The sequence below is a fragment of the Taeniopygia guttata genome, chromosome 2 (genome assembly GCF_048771995.1).
Source record: "Taeniopygia guttata chromosome 2, bTaeGut7.mat, whole genome shotgun sequence".
NCBI classification, from domain to species: Eukaryota; Metazoa; Chordata; class Aves; order Passeriformes; family Estrildidae; genus Taeniopygia; species Taeniopygia guttata.
Window position 1 is genome coordinate 35,118,531 of NC_133026.1, and position 23,586 is coordinate 35,142,116.

The window sequence follows — 23,586 nt, forward strand, 5'->3', positions numbered from 1 at the left end:
TTTCTTTACTATTGATGGAGATGTCTAAGAACATATAAACCAGGATATTCCTACACCAATGGAACTTTTAAAAAATAGCTATAAATACCTATTTGCTATCACCTTTCCGTTAAAACAGAAATAGACAAAAAAAAAAATAGGGAGGGAAGGAGGGAGTCTTGCCTTAAAGGAGTTTCTTTCAGGCTTCAAAATTTAGTGGAACCAAGGCAGGGTCTGGAAAGCTCTGTTTATATCCCTAAATAAATGTAAGACATATTTATAACCTATTTGTAAATTACAGCTGTGTCCCTCATCCCCAGTTGAGCCAAAGGTATTGAGGTTGTGGGGGGAACTCCTTCCATTCCCAAACCATGATGCAATTCATTTGCCATGGTTACAGCAGAAATTAAGAAGTTATCAGCCTTCACGTATAGATGTGCTCACCAAGCAGACCACCCTTCTGGGAAACGTGGATGTGAGTGTTGCAAACAAAGAGCATCACCCCCACCATGATGCAGAAACCCCCCCACGGCCTTTTGGGGGCTTTGGCAGGAAGATTTAGCGCTCTTTACCCTGCAGCTGGAGCTCCGCCATCCTCAGGGCTGCCAAATACAGGGGCAGTCCCCTTGCAAATGGCCTGACAGATACTTGATTGCTGAATGCAGGAGGAATAAACACATTATTTGCATGTCCTTAGGGCTGTCTTCTTTGCGTACCCAGCACAAACTCTCTGATGTCAAACTATTTATTCCATAGGCAGTTTAATTATCCCTGCCAGGTGGTTACTCCATGACAAACTTACAGGACATAATTGCTCATCAAATATTGTGACAGTGTGGAGCAGAGGACGAATATTTGACATCTTATGTTAGCATAACAGCTCAGTCTCAGGCAGCATAAGGCAGAGCTTGCTGACCCCAGGCAGCAACAGGTACAGCTCTCAGAGCTTTATTTAGAAGCTGTAATCCTGCAGCCTTTCACACCAGATACTGTCTTGCTCAAAAAGTCCTGGCACAGAGCGAGCCTCTCTGCCCTTCACTGCACCCACCAAGACCAGTGAGATTGCCAGCTTTTCTCACTGGTCCAGCAGCTTTGGGGCTGCTGCTGTGGTTGGTTTGACAACCAACCTCTGCTCAAATGACACAAAACAGTAACTTGTCACTTCAGCCACCACGTGGTTTATGATGGTTTTTCTGAACGTATTGGGGCATCGCAGTTCAAATCCAGCATTTCATTGTATTTCACAACCCCCTGTAGATCTTTGCCCATAATATACACATTTCAACCAGCCAGCTCTGTACAGTTCGGTTGCCTGAATTATTCTGTTTCTCACCTCTCATCCTACCCTTTAAATCTGCTAACAACTCAAAACCTGAGCAGTCCTCAATGTTCTCTTTCTTGGCACATCCTGTCCTCAGAGCAGTAGTAATGCCAGGCAGGTAAAATGTCAAACCCAGCGGAAATGTGGAAAAGAAATTTACATTGCTGTGAAGCATCAGGGCTGCCAGGCTCCTCTATATCCCCAGTTGTCCATCAAACAACCTCTGAGAGGAAGGCATGGGAAGCACCAAACATAACCTGCCCCAAATGTCTGACTGGCTCAGCACAGCCTCTCCCAGTGATGGGTTTCATGGGGCTAATTGAAATGAGCAAGGCAGGGAGCAATGGTAGCTCTTCCCTTCCAAACAAAATAAGTCACTAAAGAGTTTCTGGGATCCCACAAAGGGTTTGGGAAACAGATGAGTTTCTCAAGTGGTTCTCTCATTGCTTTACCAAATTGGGGATGTTCTGGTTAGGAGGGCAAAGGGAAGTTAAGTGTTACATGCCTGCATTTCCACGGTAAGTCAGCACTCTGAGGTGGCTCAGTGGGAAATTCCACTGGGTGTCTCTTCCTCCCAGGAGGGTGACAGTGAATAACCATCAACACCCACTCCCCTGTTTACCCTACAGAGGATGCTACAGACCCTGACAGGGCTCTGACTGCTCTTCAAGATGAAATCTTGAAAGCTGAAAGCTTCCTCCACACCTGGCACAAGGGTCAAAGACACCTTATCTTGGGCTTTAATGCTGATGTCAGTTTATTCCCTCATGAATGGTGACACTTTAGACCAGCTAAGAGAGGGTGTTCAGTTGCCAAGTTGCTAAATATACTAAACATGCTGCTGTGTGAGTAGGTTAATGTTACCTCCTCTTCCTCCTGGCTGATTTATTGTGCCATTAACTCAGATTCCGAACCTCTGTGTTTATGTTATCACAGACCAGCCAGGCAGGCTCCCAGCTGCACCTGCAGAACAGCTCAAGGAGTGCTTTGTCCTTCCCTGTGTCCTGCAGGACATACTACCAGCAGCATTAGCCCTGGGGCTTTTCCTAAAGAACATGAGCTGCTCTGGTGCACATGTGGCAGCATGAGGCCCCTTCCCACCCCAGCCACACTGGCCAGAGTGGCTCCTACTCCATGCAATGCCCTGCTGCATCCCTTGGCTTTGCTATCCGTGGCTTTGAGGGGCTCAGCTCCATCATTCTCCTTCCCACTCCTTTCCAAAGAAAATCCTGAGCAGCACTCCACGCAGGAGGGCCACTTACTCAGTAATGTGTGGGAAGGCTGCAGCAAAATATGTCTGTTTAAACCCTTTTCTCTGTCACTGGAGAAGGTTATGCATCCAAACTGGACCCTCCCTCACATGCTTGGGGAAACTGTCAGAGTGAATTAAATGCTGTAAAAGGCCAGGACTATAACTCAGTGCCTTTTAAGTGCCAAGATTTTGTCAGGGAAGGAGGGAGGGAAGTAGCCACTAATGTAATTTCCATCAGGAGTACACTCCTTTAATATAATTTGGCCTGGCCATCCTTTCAAATACAGCCTTCCCTGCCTGGGCTGGTTCAGGGCCATCCTCCTTAATGCCCCAGTAATTACTGATGCAATGAAAGCATGTGCCCAGGCTTTGCTCTGGCCGTTTTGGTCCTAGAGTGACACCAGCTTTCTGCATAGAGCACATTGCTGGGCACATAACTTGACATATTAATATTGTGGGGGTTTTTCATATGTTCATTAAAGACACAAATGGCTTATTTGCTTAGGTGCTTAGGCTTTGTTAATTTTCTCTCTTTGGTTAAGGCCTGACAATGCTCTAATGGTCTACAAGTTGTATGGTCTCTTAGCAGATTAATAAGCATCAATTACTCTGATCCAAATTCCTGATCTAAATTTTACATTCACCAGTTGTCTGTCCTTTTGCCAGTACCTTATGCTGCCTGTAGCAGAGTTCAATAGCCCTTTATTGTGTGCTTTCCTTGCAAGGGCATGGTTTCCAGGGAAGGGGCCCTTGCTTTGCCATATCCATCTCCTTAGGCAAAAGCTATCAGAGAAAGAACTTGAAAGCCTTTTAGAAAGTGCTCTCATTGCCTCACCCTTTGTGAATTAAAATGTCATTTTTGCAACAGCTCTCTAAACATCTCCTTGCAGCATTTTGTGTGGTAGACATAAATATCAGCAAAGAAGTACAGCACAGCACTGATCTCCTTCTCTTGGGTTTATTTTGGTCATCTTTTTAAAATACATCTCCTGATTGTATGTGGCAGCCAAGTGTATTGAATTGTCCCCAAATGCAGCTAACTGGGGACTTATTACTGCTGTTCCTCATAAACAGCTGGTGCTCAAGGACAGCTCTAGGAGACCCGCAGTTTAATGATAATCACCAATCCCCTCTCTCCTACAAATGTATGGGGCTGAAGTGGGAAATGCATCCTACAATTTTTAGAAGGTAGGAAGCATGACCAAGGGGCTTCGCTGTGACATATGGCAGGGCTGCCAGAAACAGATGTTAGAAAAGGGATGATGTGAGAGACTGAAAGAGAAGCTGATGAAACCCAGCAGAGCAGCAAAGGCATTGCAGAGTTTTCAGGAAGCTACAAAGGATATGAAATTTGGTATCTTTAGAGGAAATAAGAAGAAAGAAAGAAGGGGATGAGGTGCACGGTCAGATTTATGGGCAAAGACAGCCTTGACAGCTACAATTTTGGACACTTTGAAGGGAAGGGAGAAACTATGTAGGCATTTGGGTGCCAGAGAGGTAAGTGTCACAGAAGCTGAGTTTTTAGAAAGAACAGGTGGAAAATAGACTCACTTATTCTCTGCCTGTCAATACACTTCCTTTTCCCCTGGGGAGACGCAAGGATGCCCTTCCCTGGAACTCCCTGTTATACAAGGAAGCCTTGGGACAATAGACTCCCAGGTTGCTACTGCAAGGCAGGACTCTCTTCTGGCCTGGGTGCCAGTTTCCAGGAGTGTCCAAATCCCAGGTGTCAAAATCACCATTCCCATTGTCCATCAGCACCCGAGGCTGTTGATTTCTATTTCACAACCATCATCAGCTCAGCCTCTGATAGAAAGTTACAAAGCAGGCAGTAAATACTTTTTTAGGCAGCAGGAGGAGATAACCCCCAAACCACAGCCCAAACCCTTATTAAAAACAAATACAGTGCAGATTCCAATCAGAAATCTATGGAAGTGGACCTGTTTTGCCCATGGCATGTTGCAGGGGTCAGTCTGGGGATGAGGCAGTGACAAGCCCAGGAGCAGGGATGTACAGTCACACTCCCAGGCTGTGCGCATGTCACTGCGCCCACACAGAACCGGATCCCGCAGCAGGCGGGGAGAGGCAGCAGGCATGGGAAAAGAGGTGTTTTTTCCCTCCCCAGCGTCTTAAACTAGGTAATTATATTTAAAAACCATGCTGTTAAACCCAAAATTAAAGAAGTGAAAGTAAGGACGTAGGGGAACTAAGGTAGCATGATTTATTGGCATGAGCTGCTAATATACGCAATAGGCAATAACATATATTTAATCATATATTAAGTGCAAGCCAAATTTTTTTTGTATACATTAATACAGTGCATGGCATAATGCTTCGTACTTGCCTAGAGTTGCGTACTAATCATTAGAAAACTCTCCCACAAGTGTATGCTTTATATAAAAGTCCAATGAACTGAAATATTCCAATTAACTTTTGCACCAGTCTTGGCACAAAGTTTTAAGTTCCCAAGCTCAGAGAAGGAGAGAAGACAATTTGCAGCAGACCAGGCATCACCCAGGTGAAGAATATCCAACTGATGACAAATCAGGTATGCCAGTAATGAGGGAAAAGGATTTCTTTTGCAGCATTTTTAATCGTATATACTTTACATCCTCCCAGGTGTCTTTCTCATGCTTTATCTTCTGAGGGGAATAAGACTGTAATGATAGTATGAAACGTTTTTTTTTGTTTTCTTATATTTTACATTGCTTTTTCCATTTAAAATCCATGCTGTGCAAGTGTTCCCAGACTGACCAGGCTGATAGGCCCCTTTCTGAGCATGAGCAGCAGTAAAACCCAGTTTTACCTGGGTAATCACATCTCCTTTTTACGTATTCTATGATCCATGCTCTTAGCTTTGCTATTTCAATGTCCTTTGGAGGTAGGAGCTTTTAATGAAAAACAATCCAACTGAAAATGGAAAGGTACCGGAATTACCAACTTCTCAGAGACTCCAGCCTTTTGGGGGGTTGAGATTAACTCCTTGGAGAAGCTGAGTAGTTCAGACGGAGTGTCTCCACCCCAGAATGGTAACACCAGCAGATTCTGCTGGAGGTTTGGCTGGAGGGATGGCCGGCAGGATGTGCTTCTGGGAGCATCCCAGCAACCAAAAGCGGCTCCTCATGGTGTGATGCCGCTGGAACCTGCTGCTTGCACTAGCACAGGAAATTAAAAAAGCAGCTGTGCTAGTGCCCACATTTCCAGAGTTTGTGGCAATTTTCTTGTCCCAGTGGTTCCTGGACCTTTTATTAAGACCTCAGTTAAGGAAAAAAAAAAATTAAGCTGTTGAACTGGGCTACAAATGCTGGTGGCTTGGCTTCATAGCAACATAAATAGCCCAGGTAAGTGATAGTCCTGAAGAGTACACAAATTTTCTTTCTTTTTTCATTGGTAATTGGCGTATTCCAATATCACTTTGTACATGTATAGTTAATGTCTTCTAGGTGAGTGATAAAAGTTGCATCTGTTTCTTGATTGCTTTAATGAAATATCATTATGGCACAACATCCACCTTTATTTAACCTCTACAGAAGTGCCAGTGTCAGTGCAGCTGTTGCAGTGCTGTCACTGGCACAGATAACTCACATATTTCACACAGTCCTGTACAACATTTGCCACAAAGCAGGAAAGAGTGGCTTGTATGAAAATAATGCCTAGTTTGAAGGCTTTAGTGCTGAATTCTGCACATTTTTGGTTTCTTTTTTCTGTTATAGACTCTTTTTCATGTAACATTTAACTTGCTTTCCGTGTGAAATTTGCTCTTTACTACTTGCTAATAAATAAGTGTATCATTACCTTGACTCCAGTCAGAGCTGATACAGTTGAGAGACCTTTCCAAAAACCAAAAACCCACGTGTACATTGCACTGCATGAGCGAGTATCCATGAACGCGCTACTCCGCGGTCTGATTTACGGCGATACAAAAGTGAGCACATACACTGGGCACACGGTGTTGGAAACAGCCAGTGGCAGAAGGGGAGGGAGCACTGGGAATTGAGTGATGATGGCTGGGTGGACAGGGGTTGCAAATGCAAAGACCTTCCAGTGTGGACATCAGAGAGAAAATAATGTGTACATGGCTGTGATTTCAGGCAGGGAACTGATATTGTCCCAGCCTCTTGGGGTCAGGCAGAGCCCAGCCAGCTCAGCACAGAGGAGAAAAATACAGAAATATGTTCTTTCTTTATCTTCCCTCCTTGTCTGATTTTCTCCTGGGAGAGAACTTCTTGGCTCTTTCACAGTTTATTTGTCCAGTTTGTCCTTTTGTGGTGTGTTTTGCTAGTCTCTTGTGCCTGCTTGTAGTGCACACACACAAGACAACGCCTTCGCCTGAAGGTGATGATAACCAGCTTATTTGACTGATTTGCTGATTCTGAAAGAACTTTAACTCCTTTGACTAACGAAGGAGCATTGGTAACCTTACAGTTGCTGAAGTCATTTCTTGTGGATACAACACTTGCTAAGTTCACATTGTAATAAAAGAGAAAGTCCCTCAAAACACTGCATCCAAGATATGCTTTGTGTTTATGTAGAGAAGAGTTAAAGACAAAAGCCCCGAAGAGATTATATTTGGGTTTAACAGTGCTAAGTCGAGGTAATTGTTATATGACATTCCTGGTTAATGAAACTCAGCTTCCAGCAGTTTAATGTTGCTTTTGTGATGGAGAGCAAGCTGCCATCTGCAGTCTCATAGAAGTCTCACTGGCACACACTGTTTGACATTTATTTCTCTATTAAGACAGGATGCAGTGGTCCTATTTTTCACTATCTGACAAACTTATATTAAAAAAAAAAAAATCAGAATGGCCATCAGCAGCATGATGTGTCTTTGTTTGTTTTCCCAGAGGTGGGTGGGGCTTTTTTTGTCCCAGTCCTTCTTGGATAGGTGATAGTGTAGCACCTAGCACCCGCTACCTGTGGGATGCTACCCACCTCTGCTCCCCTCATGTGAAGTATCGACACTGTGTGGAGTCAATGTAGCAGTAAGAAGTGCAGCGCAATTTTCCGTAAGACCTAGAACATAAGAGAATATGTCAGTTTCAAAGCATGGTATGGTTCACTTACACAGCTCCCGGATGCAACTCTCCGTAGGAGTGAAGAACCTCAGAATACGCATATGCAGCAACATATGGGAAAAAAAATATGAGGGCAATTTTCATCAGTGCTCGACTGTGTTCTCCTCTGTCAGCAAAATAGGCGTCCAGGGGAAACTGTGAGTGAGGACTTAACTCCCAGTAATATCAATGAAAAAAATAAAATCCCTGTTGGCATCAGGACTAGAGCATTTCATGGGGGGTGGATGCAAAAGGCCCTGGCACTCACCCACAGGAGCTGTGGAACAAAATATCTGAGGCTCTGAGTTAAGTGTGTTTCCATTTACTCCCAATAGTTTCAGCAGGCGTGACTGTGCCTGTCCTTCAACTTCTTTTTCATGTACTTGGAATAATGAGAGTGACACATTCCCATATTAGAAATAATTTTTAAAAGAGTGAATTGAAGAATCCTTGCAAAATAAGAAAAAACAGAGATTTTTTCTTTCTACTGACTTAAACTGAGCAGTGACTCTACCTACGGAAGACCTGACCAGAATTGTTAATAAGAATTTAAATAAGTTTTTATTGCTGGAATATCTAAGTGAATAACCCATCCACAACATCAAGCTATAGACTAAGCAGTTTTAAACCAACATCCTAGGATAACCCACGTTCTCAGACTAACACAAAATCTGAAGAGAAGGTGTGTGAAACAGGAGGAGGGATCTGTGGGCTGGAAAGAGTGAAAAATGGGAAAATCAGTTGCAGCAGAGCTCTTGAAGGAAAGGTTACTTCGTGGTAAAACTCCCATGGGAGTGTCATACATACTCAGCCCACTTTCTCATGATTCACAGCTTTTTCTTTAGTTTGGTAGATAATTTGCAGACTACACACAAAAATAAAAGATCTCAGTTGCTCTTCACAACTTGAATATACAAGCAAAGTGAAATTTATAAAGTTTTCCTGAAGCTTTTATGGTGCTATGTTGGGCACCAAATTTCAGACTCTTAGAAGGGAATAGTTTTCACAGTAGAGAACAACTCCACACTGTCTGAAGATGAGGTTTCTGTAAAATGTTTCAGTTTTGTTAGGCTGACTGGTCTGGATTTTAGTAATCTCTTATACCAAAAGTGCTCCAACAATTACAGTGGAAGGATTAGCACAGCACTAGATTTACAAAGACATCCTGTGGTTTCTTATTCCCGTCAATTAGCACATTATTGTTCCCTGAATGATGAGGGTTCTGCATGTAATTTAATTTGCAAATTAAATGTTTCCTGTTAGCCAGTAACAATACCTGACAGCTTAATAGAGGTGCTGCTGTTGGAGGCAAAATGCTGACCAGAGGAAGCTGCCTAAACAAAGGCAGAGAAGACAAGTCAACAGTAAGCAGATGTTTTAAATGAAGGACTTTGCATCTGCTGGTGAATGAATTTCCTGCACCTTGGAAAAGCTGGCAGATTAATTCAGAAGCAAATACACCCCTAAAGTACCCATTAATGGGAAGGGCAGCAAGAAGTCGGTACAAGCCTGTGGTTTGGATGTTGTGTGGTTTTTTTTCCTTCAGTGTGATTATTTTTCATACTGTTCTTATGTTATGCCTGGACATTAATGTGACCAGATAAGGAAACCTTGGCAAGAAATGGGCAAACATAGGTCTATGCAACCTTCATTCATTTTGTACAGTAAGAGGCATGTACTTCTTACTGTGAAATGAGATTTAACCCTTAATGATATACAAAATAATTTGATATTTTTCTTCCCTGCTACTTGCAGTGGTCCCAGAGGAATAAGGTTTAAGTGTGTGAAACTCCTCTGTTTTAAAGCTGGAAAAGAGAAAAAAGAAAGGAAAAATACGAAACCCCCTTCCATAAACAAAGAAACAAAACAAAACAAAACAAACAAACAAACAAAAAAAAAAACCCAAAAAAAACCCAAACCAAACCAAAGTGAAGACTTCCTCTTACATACCCAGGAAGGTATGTTCTACATGTCAAATATCCAAAATCCATCCCATCGCAGTCTTCAACCCCCTCGTGCTTGTAACCATCTCCACAGTAAGCACGGCGGCACCCTAGTTAAGAAAAGAAATAAATACCTTCAAGGCACTTCACAGGTAAAAGAAACAGGTCAAGTAAGTGGAAGTAGCTTTTTAAGGGTTAAGTATAAAACAAGATATTTTGGGGAAGGCATTCTGTAAGGGTCGTCTTAGGAGGAGCAGTACTCTTCACTACAAAGAATGTACCTTTTAAGCCTAATTTCAGTGATGAAGGGAAAGAATGGATAAATACTAAAAACAATTACTACAGAATCACTAATTACAATAGCACTTATTCAAGACTTATTATTGCCATAGATAATTATCATCAAAACAAGTTCAGGGAAATAGAAAATATAGTTAACATAAATTATTTGGGGAAGTCACAATCTCAAAAAAAGTACTCTTAGGTGGTTAACTGGTTTGAAATTCCCAGCCTAGACCTTTACCCAATTCTGCACAATATCTATGTTTGTCTGCTTTGAGTTTCCACATATGAACGGAATTATGCATCCTGTCTATAAAAAATAAAATATATAAAGGTTGCCAAAACTATGTTCTTCCCACAGTTGACTCCTACTGACTTGAGCGTGAGTGAGATTTGTCACATTTTTTCATGGTGACTGACATGTAGGCTGCAGGAATTTGTGGATTTGTTTGCCATTCTAGCAATTGGACTTTGATTTTGGTATCTTTAGCATATTGAGAATGACTTTCTAACATGAACAAATTCATTTAGTTAAAATCCCTTTGACGTCTTCTGGGAGAATCTATTGGTGTAAGCAAAGGATTAAACAGACACTCAGGAACAGGGAGTTTATAAGAGGCTAAAGTGGGTTATTTACAAATAGGAATTATTAATTAATTGCCCCAAGGATGTGTTTGTCAGAAATTGATGCTTCTAAGACCAACAAGCCTTTTTACAACAAAATCCATTTAACATTCAGTTAGCCCTTTCCTTTTGGTTAAATTACAGAATAAGAATGATGACAGTGTGCTCATTTCCAAATAACTCAACGATGAGTCACATCAGTGTCAGAAATCTGTGTATTGCAAGGCCTCCATTGAGGTTTTGCCCAAAGCATAGCACAGGTAACACAATGTGCCCTCAGACACAGAGTGCACAATTTTGCAGGCGCTAGAACTAATGAACACTATCTTGCCACATGCCTGTTCCCCACAGCTGATTGCAAATTCTAATTTAATTGTTTTGTCATGTCTGGAAACAGGAGAGATCCTGGTGTCTCTCTAGAGTACTCTGCAGTCAGGCAAGCTTAGCAGGGCTTTTATTTATATGTCGCCCTAGACCTGTTGAGACAGAATTCCCTTTGAAATCTCTTTACTGTTGACATTGATTGGCTGGGACTCTAAGTCATAAGGGGAAGGGTGGGGATGGACAGGTGGATGGAGAAACTTGCATAGGGCATGTCTGCATACACCCCATTCTCAAAGTCAGGCTGAAAAATTGAGTGATATATAAACAAAAAATTGCATTTTTCAGTGTTGGGTGATACTGCTCTGAAATGTGAAGAAGCATCGCTTTGCTGGGAACAACAGAGCACCAAACCTACTATGTGGAGATTGTGTAGGGCTGTGCTCTAGGGAAGGATTCAAGATGTAAAAGTAACTGAGAGGGGGAAGTGAAGGCTACCACAGCTGTTCAAATGCTTACATGGTCTTTGCTATCCACAACCAGCAAAATGGAAGGAAAATGGAGTAGACATTAATTAAATGTTATGTAAACCTGATAGGGAAGGTAGTGGGCCAACACCTTCCCTATGTAAGTGAATAACAAAATCCAAAGTGGTGTTTCTGGATTTAGCATCTATGTTGTCACAAGAAACAGTGTCTATCCCAAGGGCTTCAGTGTCTATCCTGAGGGCTGTGCTGCGTTGCAAAGGTGTGCTACATCTTTTAGAGACAGCTGGCAGCCCCCAGGAAAGGTGTGTGTGTAAACCAGCTGCTGGATGGCCCCCAAAATGCGGTGTCTCTGATTCATCAAGGATGCAGAGAAGTGCTGTTGTCATCTCTGTCCTGTGCTGGTGTGTGCCATCCACATGCATGGAAGCCTCAGTTTTCACCCTGAGGCCATCGTACCTCCCTTTCGCCAGACCTGCCCTTGATCCACAAACCACACAAGCTCTCCTACACACAAGCAGTGTACCCTGTGGTAGAACTAATGCACCTTCCCTGGGAGGAAGAAACCCCTCCTGCTGTGCTGTGACTTACTTATACAGTCATCAGTCACAACTGCATTGCCGTCGTCGCACTCCTCCCCATCCTGCACGATGCCATCTCCACAGGTACCCCCATCCTCGAAGCGGTAATCCACAGGGTACAAAGGGGTGAGCTGGCCAGGCAAACACACAGTGGTTACTGAACCAGACCAGCAGCAGCCTGGATAGCAAGCAGAGGATAAGGGCTCTGGGGGACAGGTCCCACAAACAGGTTTTTATGTCTTGTTATTTGTTGGTCAGAGAGTTTATACATAGTCTGATCCAAAGTCCAGTAGACACGAGAAGGATCCTGTTGCTAATTTCAGCAGGACTCATCTTAGCTCCTTGAAGCAATAAGGAGATATGTGAACTTGGTTTGCAGGGTTTTAGTTCTGCAACTCTGTACCCTCGTGAGTTTTGCCTTATTTTGTATTAAATAAAAACTCTTTTACCACCATAATTCCCTGAACTCTGCTCCAGTTTGTTCACCATTGGTTCGCAAGGAGGTTAGCAAAACCTGCAACACTGCTGAGTTAATTCCTCAGTAATTAAGACTCCTGTGAACAAAATTCACAGAATTATATAGAGTTGTGGCAGTGTTAAAAAATGAGCTTTCCCCCATTTGCTTAACTGATTCAGTATGACACCTTAAGTACAGAAGTATGTTCTGTATTTCAAAATGAAACATACACTCACAGGTTTTCTGACACCACAGTCATATTTTCACCTGGACTGGGAGCCATCCAAAGGTATCCTTGAAATACAAAGATCTCTGATCTCTTCTAAATGCTAATGCGTTTTCAGTGTTTAACCGGTCCAATTCTTCTTGATTATTCACCACAAAAATCTGGGGCACAGAAAAAAGAGGTGAGAGGTAACCTTCTAAAGAAGCTCTTTGGATTATCACAGAATCTAGTTTGGCATTTGTACCTTCAAATAGGTAAATACTATACAGGAAAATATTCCAGTTGTTTTCAGAAAGAGAAGAGGTAAGAACCTATAGCAATGGAAAGAATGGTGTTTCCTGGGCCCCTATTTTGAAATGTACATCCTCAAGTAAAAATCCTACAAATACTGGTCCACAATCACTGCTGAGAAGAACTTTCTGATGCTCAAATGGTTTGATGCTGAAATCCAAATGGGCGTATGTGCTATTCGTGGATTGACGATAATTTTTTAGGCATGTTTGTGGCTACAAAATAAATAATGCATGGCTCAATACAACATTCACTTAGCTTTTACCTCTTTGTGCTTTCTTTAGATTTAACTGGCACTAAAATGCATATTTCTTTATATGCATATACTATGGTCTAAAGCCAAGTCTTCAATTACACCGGAAAAAATATAGTTCAAAATAGAAAAATTAGAACAAGCTGCTCTCTTACCCATTTCTTTAATGTCTCAGTCACTGGAATTGGATGTAAAAGGCATTAGGAAATAATCTCTGCCTTCAGCAGCTTAATCAATTTATTTTTGTAAGATTCAAGCCATTTTTAAATTAAGAAAAAGCAAATGGAGTGCTTCTGGGCAAAATAGATTTAGGTCTGAGTCTGATTATCACCAGCATAAACAGAATTGGCTCTTTTAAAAACAAGTTACCTTGAAATTTTACATAGCAGAACATTCCCATAAACCTGGACAAAGGCCAATTTCATTAAAGAAGCATTGAATAAAAATGCCTTCAGCTTGAATGAAAAGAAGAAACAAATAGGAAGCCAGCATAGAACTGATTCTGTAACTGCGTTCAGAAGCTCAGGGCCCAGATCCAGAGCTCCAGTTTCTCTTGAAATCAATAGTAAAACTGTGCTGTCTCAAACCATTACAGATCTCAACCTTTAAAATTGCACAAGATTTAAAAATTGAATGATTCTAAGAAAAACAGCACTTTGTTTCCCAGCCTCTGCCCTCCTCTGGAGGAGCTGCTGGGTGCATGGGTGATGGCCCTGAGGATGTGCTGCTTTGGCAAACTGCAGGGCCAGGGCACAGAGCTCCATCTCTGGATCTTTTCCATGTGCAGCTACAGAATCCTGACAAGAGCTTTCAAGTGGCCCAAGATAGGCTTCAAAGCTGCTACATGGGGATCTGAACAGAATAAACAATAGAGATGTTTAAGCTCTAGTTTAATTTAAAGTGTTCTTTACACTGGAGGAAATAAAACAAATGGGGCGGGCAGGAAAACAGGGAATGTTGCTCTGGAAGTGCCTCATTTCCAGAGCTAAGCCTTGTCTTTTTGCCATCTCACATTCCTGGCAACAAAACGGCACCTGGGGCTCATAGTGATAGTATATGTTATTTTAGATATTTACTCCCTCATTACTATCTTTTAAGATCTGATAGGAAACTATGCCTAATGGAGAAGGAGGGTAATAAGATGTATACATTATATTGAAAACCTTAAAGATTCTCCTATGAGTTCTCCAGGCTGCAAAGTACATGATGATTTTTTTGCATGCAATGTGGTGTGATATGCACCGTTATTTCAGCACATTAATCTCTCACCATTATGTTTTTAAAACAACAGGAGGGTTTTTTCTAATGCAACACAGCCAGGGATGAGCGAGCAGCTGGCACAGCTGACAAGACTTGAAACACGCTTGTGCAAAAGGCTGAGCTCAATGACTCAGTTTAATGGTGTTGTGAGTGTGTCCCTTCCTCACACTGAGACAGCTTTCTGACAGTGGAACAGGTGGGGCTTTAAAAAAGCTAATTGCTTCTTTTTGTTATTCAAAGACAACCAGACACGGCACCATTTCCACTTGCAGGGGTGGAGTGGCTGAGCTCTGCTGGCACGCAGCAGCAAGGGAACATCTTCATCTCTAAGTGCTACCCTGCACATAATAATGAGGCAGGGCCCAGCAGAAGGAGAAGGACATAAACAGTAGTTATAAAGGCGAAAGAAATCAGTGATGAAAAATGCTAGGCCACATTTCACCAATGCCTTGTCCTTTAAAGTATTTTGTCCAATTTTCTCATAAAAATGCTTTCAAGGCTAGAGATGGAAATCAGCTGTATAATGTGTATGTCTGCAGACTGGAGCCCAAACACCTGATTCTCTCAGTTTGTGGAAGCTCTTGTTATTGAGGGTCTGTGCTTTGGGAGAAAGCTGTATTGCATATGTGAAATGCTTAATCCCAATATTCAATTCTGCAATCACTGTTTTAAAAAAGGCCCAAACAAGAAAGGTATGCTTACTTTACTGACCAATCTGAAATTTAAAAAAGACAGATCATATATGTACAGTAGTAGATGAAAGAGAGCACCCTTAGGTTTGAAAAATATTTCCAAACATGTGCTACCTTACTGAGGTTTTGGAACAGCTGCATTTCAGCATATCAATCACACAACAAGTTATGAGACTGAACTCTTTTGCACCTCTGGATCTCAGAGGCTTTGGGTACTAGAAATTACACATTGCCTATATATTTTCCTATTAAACAAGAAATATTAGTGGGTACAACAATTCTCATAATAAAAGCACTTTAGAACTGCTCACATCCTCTCCCAGAAAACCTGCTTACCGCGGGAACTTTTGGGTAGCTGTGTCCAAATAAAGATTGCTCATATGATGGGTTACTCATATGCTGTGGGGTTCTGCAGAGACATCTCCCTGGAGGCCCTGGAAGTCCTCTTTCTCCTTTTGGTCCTATTGCAAATTGCCCTAGGAAGCAGAGTAACAGCTTGCCTTGTTATGAGGTTACTACACACCATACACACACAGCCTTAGTAGGGAAAAATACAGGTCAGGTGGATATATGCATTTACCCAAGTTTTCAGATAGGCACAGCTCCCACCAAATCCACTGGGAATCGAAGGGAGGCACTATTTCCATTACTTCAGGAGAAAGATGCCATTTTTTTACCACGGTCATATTATTTCAGATCACCTTCTGAATTTTTCTACCAGTTTTACAGAGAAAGAGAGAGACCATTTGCTTAGAATAAATGTCAGCCTGTATGAAGCTACAGAAATTCAGGGTGAGATGAACACACAGATCACTCTACAGTGCCTATGCACCAAGTTTTGTAGAGTCAGTCTCTGTATATGTCCACAACACATTGGATTTGTGCCTCTGTACAACCACTTGAGCAATGCTGTTTCACAGGTTTCTATACAGCAAAAACCCAACTAAAATACAGGAACTTCTTAATGTTTTAATTAAACATTAATTTAGAAAATACTGCTTTTTGACTTTCAGACTTTGGCAAGGATGCACTGCTCTGCAGATTTAGATTAAAAGCCAATATGGTCATACTGCAAGCAGCTGCATCATTACAGAAATGTCTTTTAGGATCAGAATTTATATTCTAGAGGAAAAAGATTAATAACCCTGACACATAAACTTTCTGTGGATGGATAAAGCCTTGAAAAAGTAATTTCAAGGTCCTGGCAGCTTTCCCATCAGCATGGTGAAAATTCTGTGTCCTGAAAGCTTCCAGCTAATTTACTCAAGCACAGACGCTTCTTAATGGGAGACGTGAGATATATGAAGATTCTGAAGCTGTGCCCAGCTTTACAGATATTCCATTTCCACACCACCACAAGAAGAGACCTCGTGTCTGCTAATGCAAGCAAGGGAAGGAAAAGGGAAAGCAAAATGGAAGGGGACATTGTGTATTGTGGGTTATGTATTGTCCTTCATGTCCATGTTTGGACCCAGAAGCTGACCAGAGTTAATGTGCATGCACAGCTCTGAGGATGTACAATTATATTATTACAGGGTTTTTTCTTATAATTTCTACAACACACACAATTGCAGTGAGCATAGATCTCAATCATTTAATTGTATAGACAGGTTTTTTCCACTTCTCTTTTTTTCCTCCAACTCCTATCCCTTTCCATTCTCTTCTCTTTTTTCCTTAGTGACACTGTAACTTGAATCTCATCTATTTTTCTCTTGCAGAGCTGCACAGGGTGAACATGTTCTGGCTGATTAGAAATCACAGTTTTTCACTGTAAGGCAGGATATCTGGAGAGGCAGACCTTTGATGATGGAGATTACCTCGTCACTCCAAGGCTGCCAGATGGCTTTCCATCGTTCCCATCTACAAAAATCCTGCAGGGACCACATAGGATTTAGTTTTGGTTTTATCTGAAACACCAGAAGCCATAAAGCAGGCATTAAAGTAAGGTCCTTATAATGGACAAGGATGACATGACCTGCCTCCAGGAGAAATCCTCTCCTTGCCATGGATGGAGAAGCAAAGAAAGCCCTGCAGCATTTTGTGCAGAGGGGCCTGTGTGTGTCTGACGGCTCAGGAAGGGCTGGGGAGCAGGGACACTCCTGGGGAGGTCACCCCATGTTCGGCTCACCTAGTCCTGACGGTCCAGGGGGGCCCGGCTGGCCAACAGGGCCAGGCCTTCCAGGTGGGCCCATGACACCCGCCGGTCCAATGTCACCCTTGAGGCCCTAGAAGAGAAGTGACACCCATTTCTTGTCTAAGCTATTAGTAACAAACAACCTCTTCCAGCCAGCACTGGTTTCCCATTTAAGCCAGCCAGGACATTTGCCAGAAGAAACATGAGCTTCATGGACACCACCCCAGGGAACAGAGGCTCTCCTCTCCTTTCTGGAGACAGAAAGGTTTGCCCAGGCAGGGCTTCTGCTCCCACATGGGAATGGTCATAGGGACCTGCCCTGTGAGGAGTCAGGAATCACCCTGCTCTGACTTCAGTCATTTGATAGCCTTTCTTTTAGGATGCCTTTTTAACCCCTGTAACTCTCTAGAAGTGAGTGTCACCAAGAAAGAAAGGGGGAAATCACTGAGGAGTTGTCAAGGGCTTCCACAGAGACATTTCCCAGTCTTAGGGTGCAGCCTTTCAGAAGCTCACTAATGACATTGATGCTCACACTATTTTCAGAATGTTTGAGGTGCCTGGATTCCTGTATCTCCTTGACTTTCACCATGGGTGATAACAAATCATCACAAGCCAAGCAAGGGCTCGGCCTCACAAGTGCAGCTTAATATTTAGCAGCACCATGCTGAGAAATGGTGTCCTCTGGCAGCAGTAGTAAAGGCTGCAAAATTACCTGTGGGAGAAGGGCTTACACACAGTTAACATACAATAACTAATATTCCCTAAAATCAGCCATAATTTGCCTCATGGGAGCTTGTTTGTGCAGCCATACCCTAAGGCACTTGGAAGTTTCAACCTAGAACTTTTTGGCGCCTTCTCATTTTTTGCTCCTGAATTTAATACTGTGACACTTATTAAAAATAACTATATTTACCTTCCTGCTAATATACTCTCCAAGGCTTGGATTTCTCAGCTTTATATTTCAGAAGTGTATTACATAGCTTAAAGTTTAAATATGTGACTTGATTTTTCTGTAACAGCAAACATTATTTAGGATAATAAAAATTATGTGTGCTATGTAAGCTTTCTTTTAATGAAAAATGAAAAATTTCCTTGAAGATGGTGTAATTCCAAGTTAATGTGCATTCAGAATCATACAATGAATGGTTGCACGTCTAATTTAAGAGTAGCAAAGCATATATATTAATATATGCTGAAACAATTGTTGTTATATAATATGTTACATCCCGTGGATATGTTTGAATGTCACTTGCACCATTTCAGCAGAGGAAGGCTGATTTTGCCATGGTCTATAAAGAACTAATTGAATATTTGCTTTGTTTAATCCTATTAGGTAAGCTCTGAGCCATAAAAATATTTCAGGATTTATGTGAATGTCAGTGATGCTGATCTCTAATTACTTCTTACATTATGCAACACAGAACTAGCAGACCAGGATTTTGTAGCCCCAAAGAAGACTATGGGAAATCTTCCTCCACACAACAGCAATTTGACAGTGGCAAGGTGGTGCCAGTCAGACACGTACTGACTGAAAACAAGCTATTTTCTGTGTCCCTTGCTTGGAGGGATGATTGCTTAATACCCTCCTGCTTAGCACTGATGGATTAAATAATAATGACAAGGCTTGATGTTCAATGTTTTTGCCTTGTTTATCTTTCACATGTGCACACAGGATTGGGAAAAGCTTTTCCCATTGGCAATATTTGTGTTCATGCCCTTTCTTCCAAACTAGCATTACCTAAAGCTCTAAGTCATGCCTCCTTCTCAAGACTGAAACCCTAAACTTGGGTTTTCTTGGGGTCAGTTCCCAAGTTATAAAGCTTTGGGTGCTCTATCTCGGTCAGCTGTGTAAGGCTGTGACTTGTGACTCCCAGCTCCTGGCCACGTTTCAGGAAGAGCCTGTCCCAGAGGCAGGGAGACGTGAAGAAGTCAGTGAGCTAATCAAGACATATCTCGAAATGGAAGTGGAAGTGACACCTGCTTAATTTAGCTGCTTTTATCTAGGCATGTCAGTTGGATCAAGAGACAGGAAATGGCCTCATGCTGGTGGAAACTATCCTCTCAGCTGAACAAACAGCCTGGCAACTACAGCACTTAAAGGTAGCACTCAGACCCACAGAGCCTCAAAATGCTACTCCCCAGTTTTTTCAAAGGATTAGAAAAGAAGAAAGGAAATAGCAGGTTCACCAGTTACAGAGGGAAAGTCTTTTTCATGATGAATCAATGCTAAGATTGCTTCCAGGGCACCAGAAAGGTGTTTGTGTACTGAGCCTTGGGACTGGAAACACCAATCTGGAGGCAGACTATAGGTCTTTTAGTCACACTCATTGTTGTCTTAAATTATGACATGCTTATGTCACCACTTTTTTATTAAGCCACCGTGTAAGATGACAAAATGTCTAAGGTCAAATAAGGAGTACACGGTGTTCAAGTTGATCTGCAGGCACTGCATCTTCTCTTGTCTTATGCTGTGGAAAGATATCCCACAACACATAGGCAGGACAGATGAACAGGTTTTGCAAAAAAAAAAAAAAAACCAAAAAAACCCGAAAAAAGCAATCCCCTCAAAACCAGCAAAGAGCACACACCAGCTTTTAAAACCTGACAAATTTAGGACAAAAAAAAAAATTTCTTATGGGTCATCTAGGAGACTTACGTTGCTCATACTTCCCTTGAGGATCTATTACTTCCTCCCTAACACCCAACTTTTCTTTTTTCCCACATTGGCTACTTTATCACTTCAGATATTACCTGTTCTCATCAGAGCAACAGTGAAGCAAGGATATGCTTCCCCTTGCCATGCTGGGTATGACAAGACCGCAAATAAACTACTTCCCGCTAATAATTACTTACAGCTAAGCCCCTACCACTGAAATGCTGTATTGGTGGAGTCAGTATCCAATTTACACACAATTCCAAGTCTTTACAAAATTCACCTGAAACTCTGAAAATGTAGCTCTGCTAGCATAATTTTGAGCTCTCCAGCTGTCAGGTGGGGCTGGGACCATAGCTCTGTGTTGCTTAGGATTCTAAGGAAGCCTTCAAGATCTGCTCCAAATGTGTTAAATGAGTTAATTACCAATCCAGGATAAAGACAACTTTTCCCATGCTGCCTGGGCAGGCAGCTGAATGCTGCAGACAAGACTCCAGCCCTAAAGCTGAGGCTTTAACTCCTGTGTAGCCTGTGCATGCCTGGGAGGTGTTCTAGGGCTTCTCTCCACTCCCTGTGCAACACAGTGCATGGTGCAAGAGCTTAGACCACACAATCACACAGATGCCATGAGTCAGAGGAAGAGGAAACACCATGGTCCTACTTGTTTGCCTCGTTTTCCAGGTCTTCCTATAGGTCCTCTGTGTCCTGGTACTCCAGACTGTCCCTTGGGGCCCATCTCTCCCTTGGTGGTTGCAGAGGGAAGGAAGAAGGAGTTAGTACATGGTTTTACCTGCCTCGAGCTAGACAGATGCACATGGTTTTCATTCACATGATTCCTCTAGATAATGCTGGGACCGTTTCATTCTTAGAAATCCAAAATTATAATAAAATAGCTTAAAACAAATGTAAAGTAAAAAGAAGCTCATACAATTTACCCACATACCCCAGAAAAATCCTTTCCTAAGGAAGAGGCTACATGAGATCAGAAACTCAGAGACTTGGAGAGGTCAAGGCTGGGAAAGCTCTCTGATCCCTTTGCAAGATCTTGCTTTACTGTTAAGATGCACATGTGATGAAAATACTTAGGGAAAGCAAGGTGAATTCACTCTTCTTCAAATCTCTCTAGAAGCAAATATTAAATCCTTTTCTAATTTCAGAGGCATGGTTTGATTATGTAATGAAATGATCCACCTTTAGGTTTTCCATAAGCCAGCACCTGAATTTTCATTGTTTTTCAGGTACAGAATAACGATGACTTAAAAACTGTTCAGGGTTATCGCTGCTATATGCAGTAGTGTCATTGTTTCAGAGTATCAAGAAGGAACTATTTATTAGTTTCAAGTGAGTAAAACCTTAGCAATTCGGGCAGTTAAACAGGAGGAAGCTTAGGAATAAAGAAACAATCAAACTACACCAAAGAGCTTAATCTGAGTTTTCTCTTAAACTAAAAAGCCTAAAAAATTTGATCAAGTCAGCAATGCTGGTCCCTGAGTCAAGGAAGATCTTTAATGTCTTACACCATCTCAGAAATCCCTGAATCCACTCATTGACTCTGTCTCAGCATTTAACACAGCTCCCCAACATATCATGCCTACTTACTTTTTGTCCTAGCATTCCAGGAAAGCCTATTTCTCCCTACAGAGTCAAAGGAGAAAAATAATCAGAAAATGTGTAGGAATCTTTGACAAAGCAGGACCTTCCTTGGAAGGAAAAAAAATGTCATGTGCGGCTATCAGTTAAAAACCCCTGCAACTGACTCAGGTAATGCAGTAGGTGGAGATTTATAAGCAAAACTTTAAAGCTCCTTGTATGGTGCCATTACTCCTCTGTCTGATCCTCTGCTGCCACTTTCTGCTTCTCTGGCAAAATCATCCTGATTGTTCTCTTGTCTGCAGGCAGCTCTGCTACCTGGACAACTCCCAAAGCCTGCCACTGGGAATGGCATCTCTCCATTTGCACCAAAAGCAGTTTACTTTTCCTTTCTTAGTCGAAAGAACTCCCAAGCCACGAATCTCTCCCCCTCTTCCCCTCCCGGTATTATCATATTACCGGCTGAAAGCATTTTGGGAGGGTGACCTCCAGGGAAATCCTCCTGTGGCTCACCAACCCCCTGCACACCGGGCTGGGGGCACGGGGACATGGAGCTGCCCGCTGCCCTCCCAGCAGATGGGACCACTGCTGTCCCTCACCACTCCTGCCCTCCCTGGAAGGTGCCTTCAGGCTCCTTTCCTCCATGCCCCTCCTATCAGATCCTCAGATGCACATTCACGGCCATCTGAAAAAGAAAATTACCGGGTCTCCTTTGATTCCTTTGTCGCCTCTGTCACCTCTGGATCCCTGAAGAGAGATAACAGTAGAAAAACAGCCTAATTAGTACCATTTCATGAAGAAAAAAAATATTTCTCCTATACAATGTGTTTGTGTTATCTTCAGAGTGAGGGATATTCTTCATTACTGATATCAAAACAGAATTGATGCTAAGGACTGTACGAAAAGGGTCTCATTCTCCCCAGATAATTACTTTAAATATGTGCTTTCCTGGACAAAATATTTTCAAATTTGATTTTTTTTCCCAGTTGGCTTCTTTCTGCAGTTCAGGTCCCACTGAAAGATCCTAGAGTACAAAGTGTCTTAGTGCCAAAGCATGTGGCACCTAACTAAACCAGACCAACAATTAAGGATTATTTTACCCATGCTGCAGATGAGGAACATGTAGTGAGTTTCACTGTAGTGACTCGTTCACATGAATACAGGGTGTAAAACTCACTTCTTCAGCACCCCAGCCCAAGCCACAAGGCTGTGCTCCTTCTCAATATGTGTTTTCATTTCTCAGTGGGACTTTTAGACTTCATCAAAATTCAACCTCATTTCTACAGTTGCATTTTTTTAATGTGTTTCCAAATGTTAAATTATACATTATTCTGTTGTCACACTGACCTTTTCTCCTCTAGTTCCAGGAAAACCCTAAAGGGAATGATAGATATTTTAATGCTTCTCGCTTTCAAGATCACCCAAGAAGCCGGACTTTCAAACTTTGAAGTGAAGAAAAAGAACGAAGCACAAATAATTAATTGCATCAACACATAAAGGCAAATGAATATTTACAGCTCCTAAAATTGCACTGAAACAGAACTATGAAATACGAATTAAAGGTGAAACAGCTCAGCCCAAAAGCCATTATGAAAAAGCCAGTTAAAGCCAGCAGCTTTGATTGTGCTTTGAAATTGAAACAAGTGAAATAAATTGTAACTGAGAGTAAATAAAGCATTAGAAAACACAATTAATAATCTAAAGTAATTTGAACAATAATCTTCCTCTTCTGATTTGTTTGTTTTTGGTTTTTTTGCCCCCTGGAACATACTTTAGTTATACTTAAATAATCTAGTGTGATCATTAACGTAAAACTCAGTTTCTCTTGAAGAAACATAAAAATATCAAAGGTGTTCAGTTCCTCTTTCCAATCCTTTATTTGAATAAACTAATTGCATAATTTATTTCAAATGTCAGTACATATGCCTAGTTCTAGTAGGGGACCAAAATGATCTCCACAATCTTATGAGGCATGTGGAAAGCATTGCAGACATGATTTAATGCTGCATATATGCTTAAGAACTCTATTTTTCCAGTGGGATACAATTATATCTGAGCTTGCTTTTAAAATAAATTACAAAAATTTATACCAAAGCATTTTTATCAAAAGCCAAAAACGCAGCCAAGCCCAAACAGACAACATAACCTTGCTTGATGTACAGCATATTTTTTATCTGTATTAGAAGCA

At 41.8% G+C, this 23,586-nt stretch overlaps 1 protein-coding gene across 1 annotated transcript in view; it reads right to left on the reverse strand.

The window, feature by feature from the left end:
* Nucleotides 1-4,759: 4,759 nt before the first annotated feature.
* Nucleotides 4,760-23,586, reverse strand: part of COLQ (collagen like tail subunit of asymmetric acetylcholinesterase) — a 42,774-nt gene continuing 23,947 nt past the window's right edge. Inside the window, exons 8-17 of the mRNA XM_030264926.4 lie at nt 22,746-22,772; nt 22,101-22,145; nt 21,408-21,443; nt 20,470-20,550; nt 17,150-17,246; nt 15,358-15,497; nt 12,567-12,686; nt 11,853-11,973; nt 9,557-9,659; nt 4,760-7,565 (exon numbers count right to left, since the gene is read on the reverse strand). Coding sequence (XP_030120786.2) covers nt 7,496-7,565; nt 9,557-9,659; nt 11,853-11,973; nt 12,567-12,686; nt 15,358-15,497; nt 17,150-17,246; nt 20,470-20,550; nt 21,408-21,443; nt 22,101-22,145; nt 22,746-22,772 — 840 coding nt within the window. The 3' untranslated portion in view covers nt 4,760-7,495. The remainder of the gene's footprint in view (nt 7,566-9,556; nt 9,660-11,852; nt 11,974-12,566; nt 12,687-15,357; nt 15,498-17,149; nt 17,247-20,469; nt 20,551-21,407; nt 21,444-22,100; nt 22,146-22,745; nt 22,773-23,586) is intronic.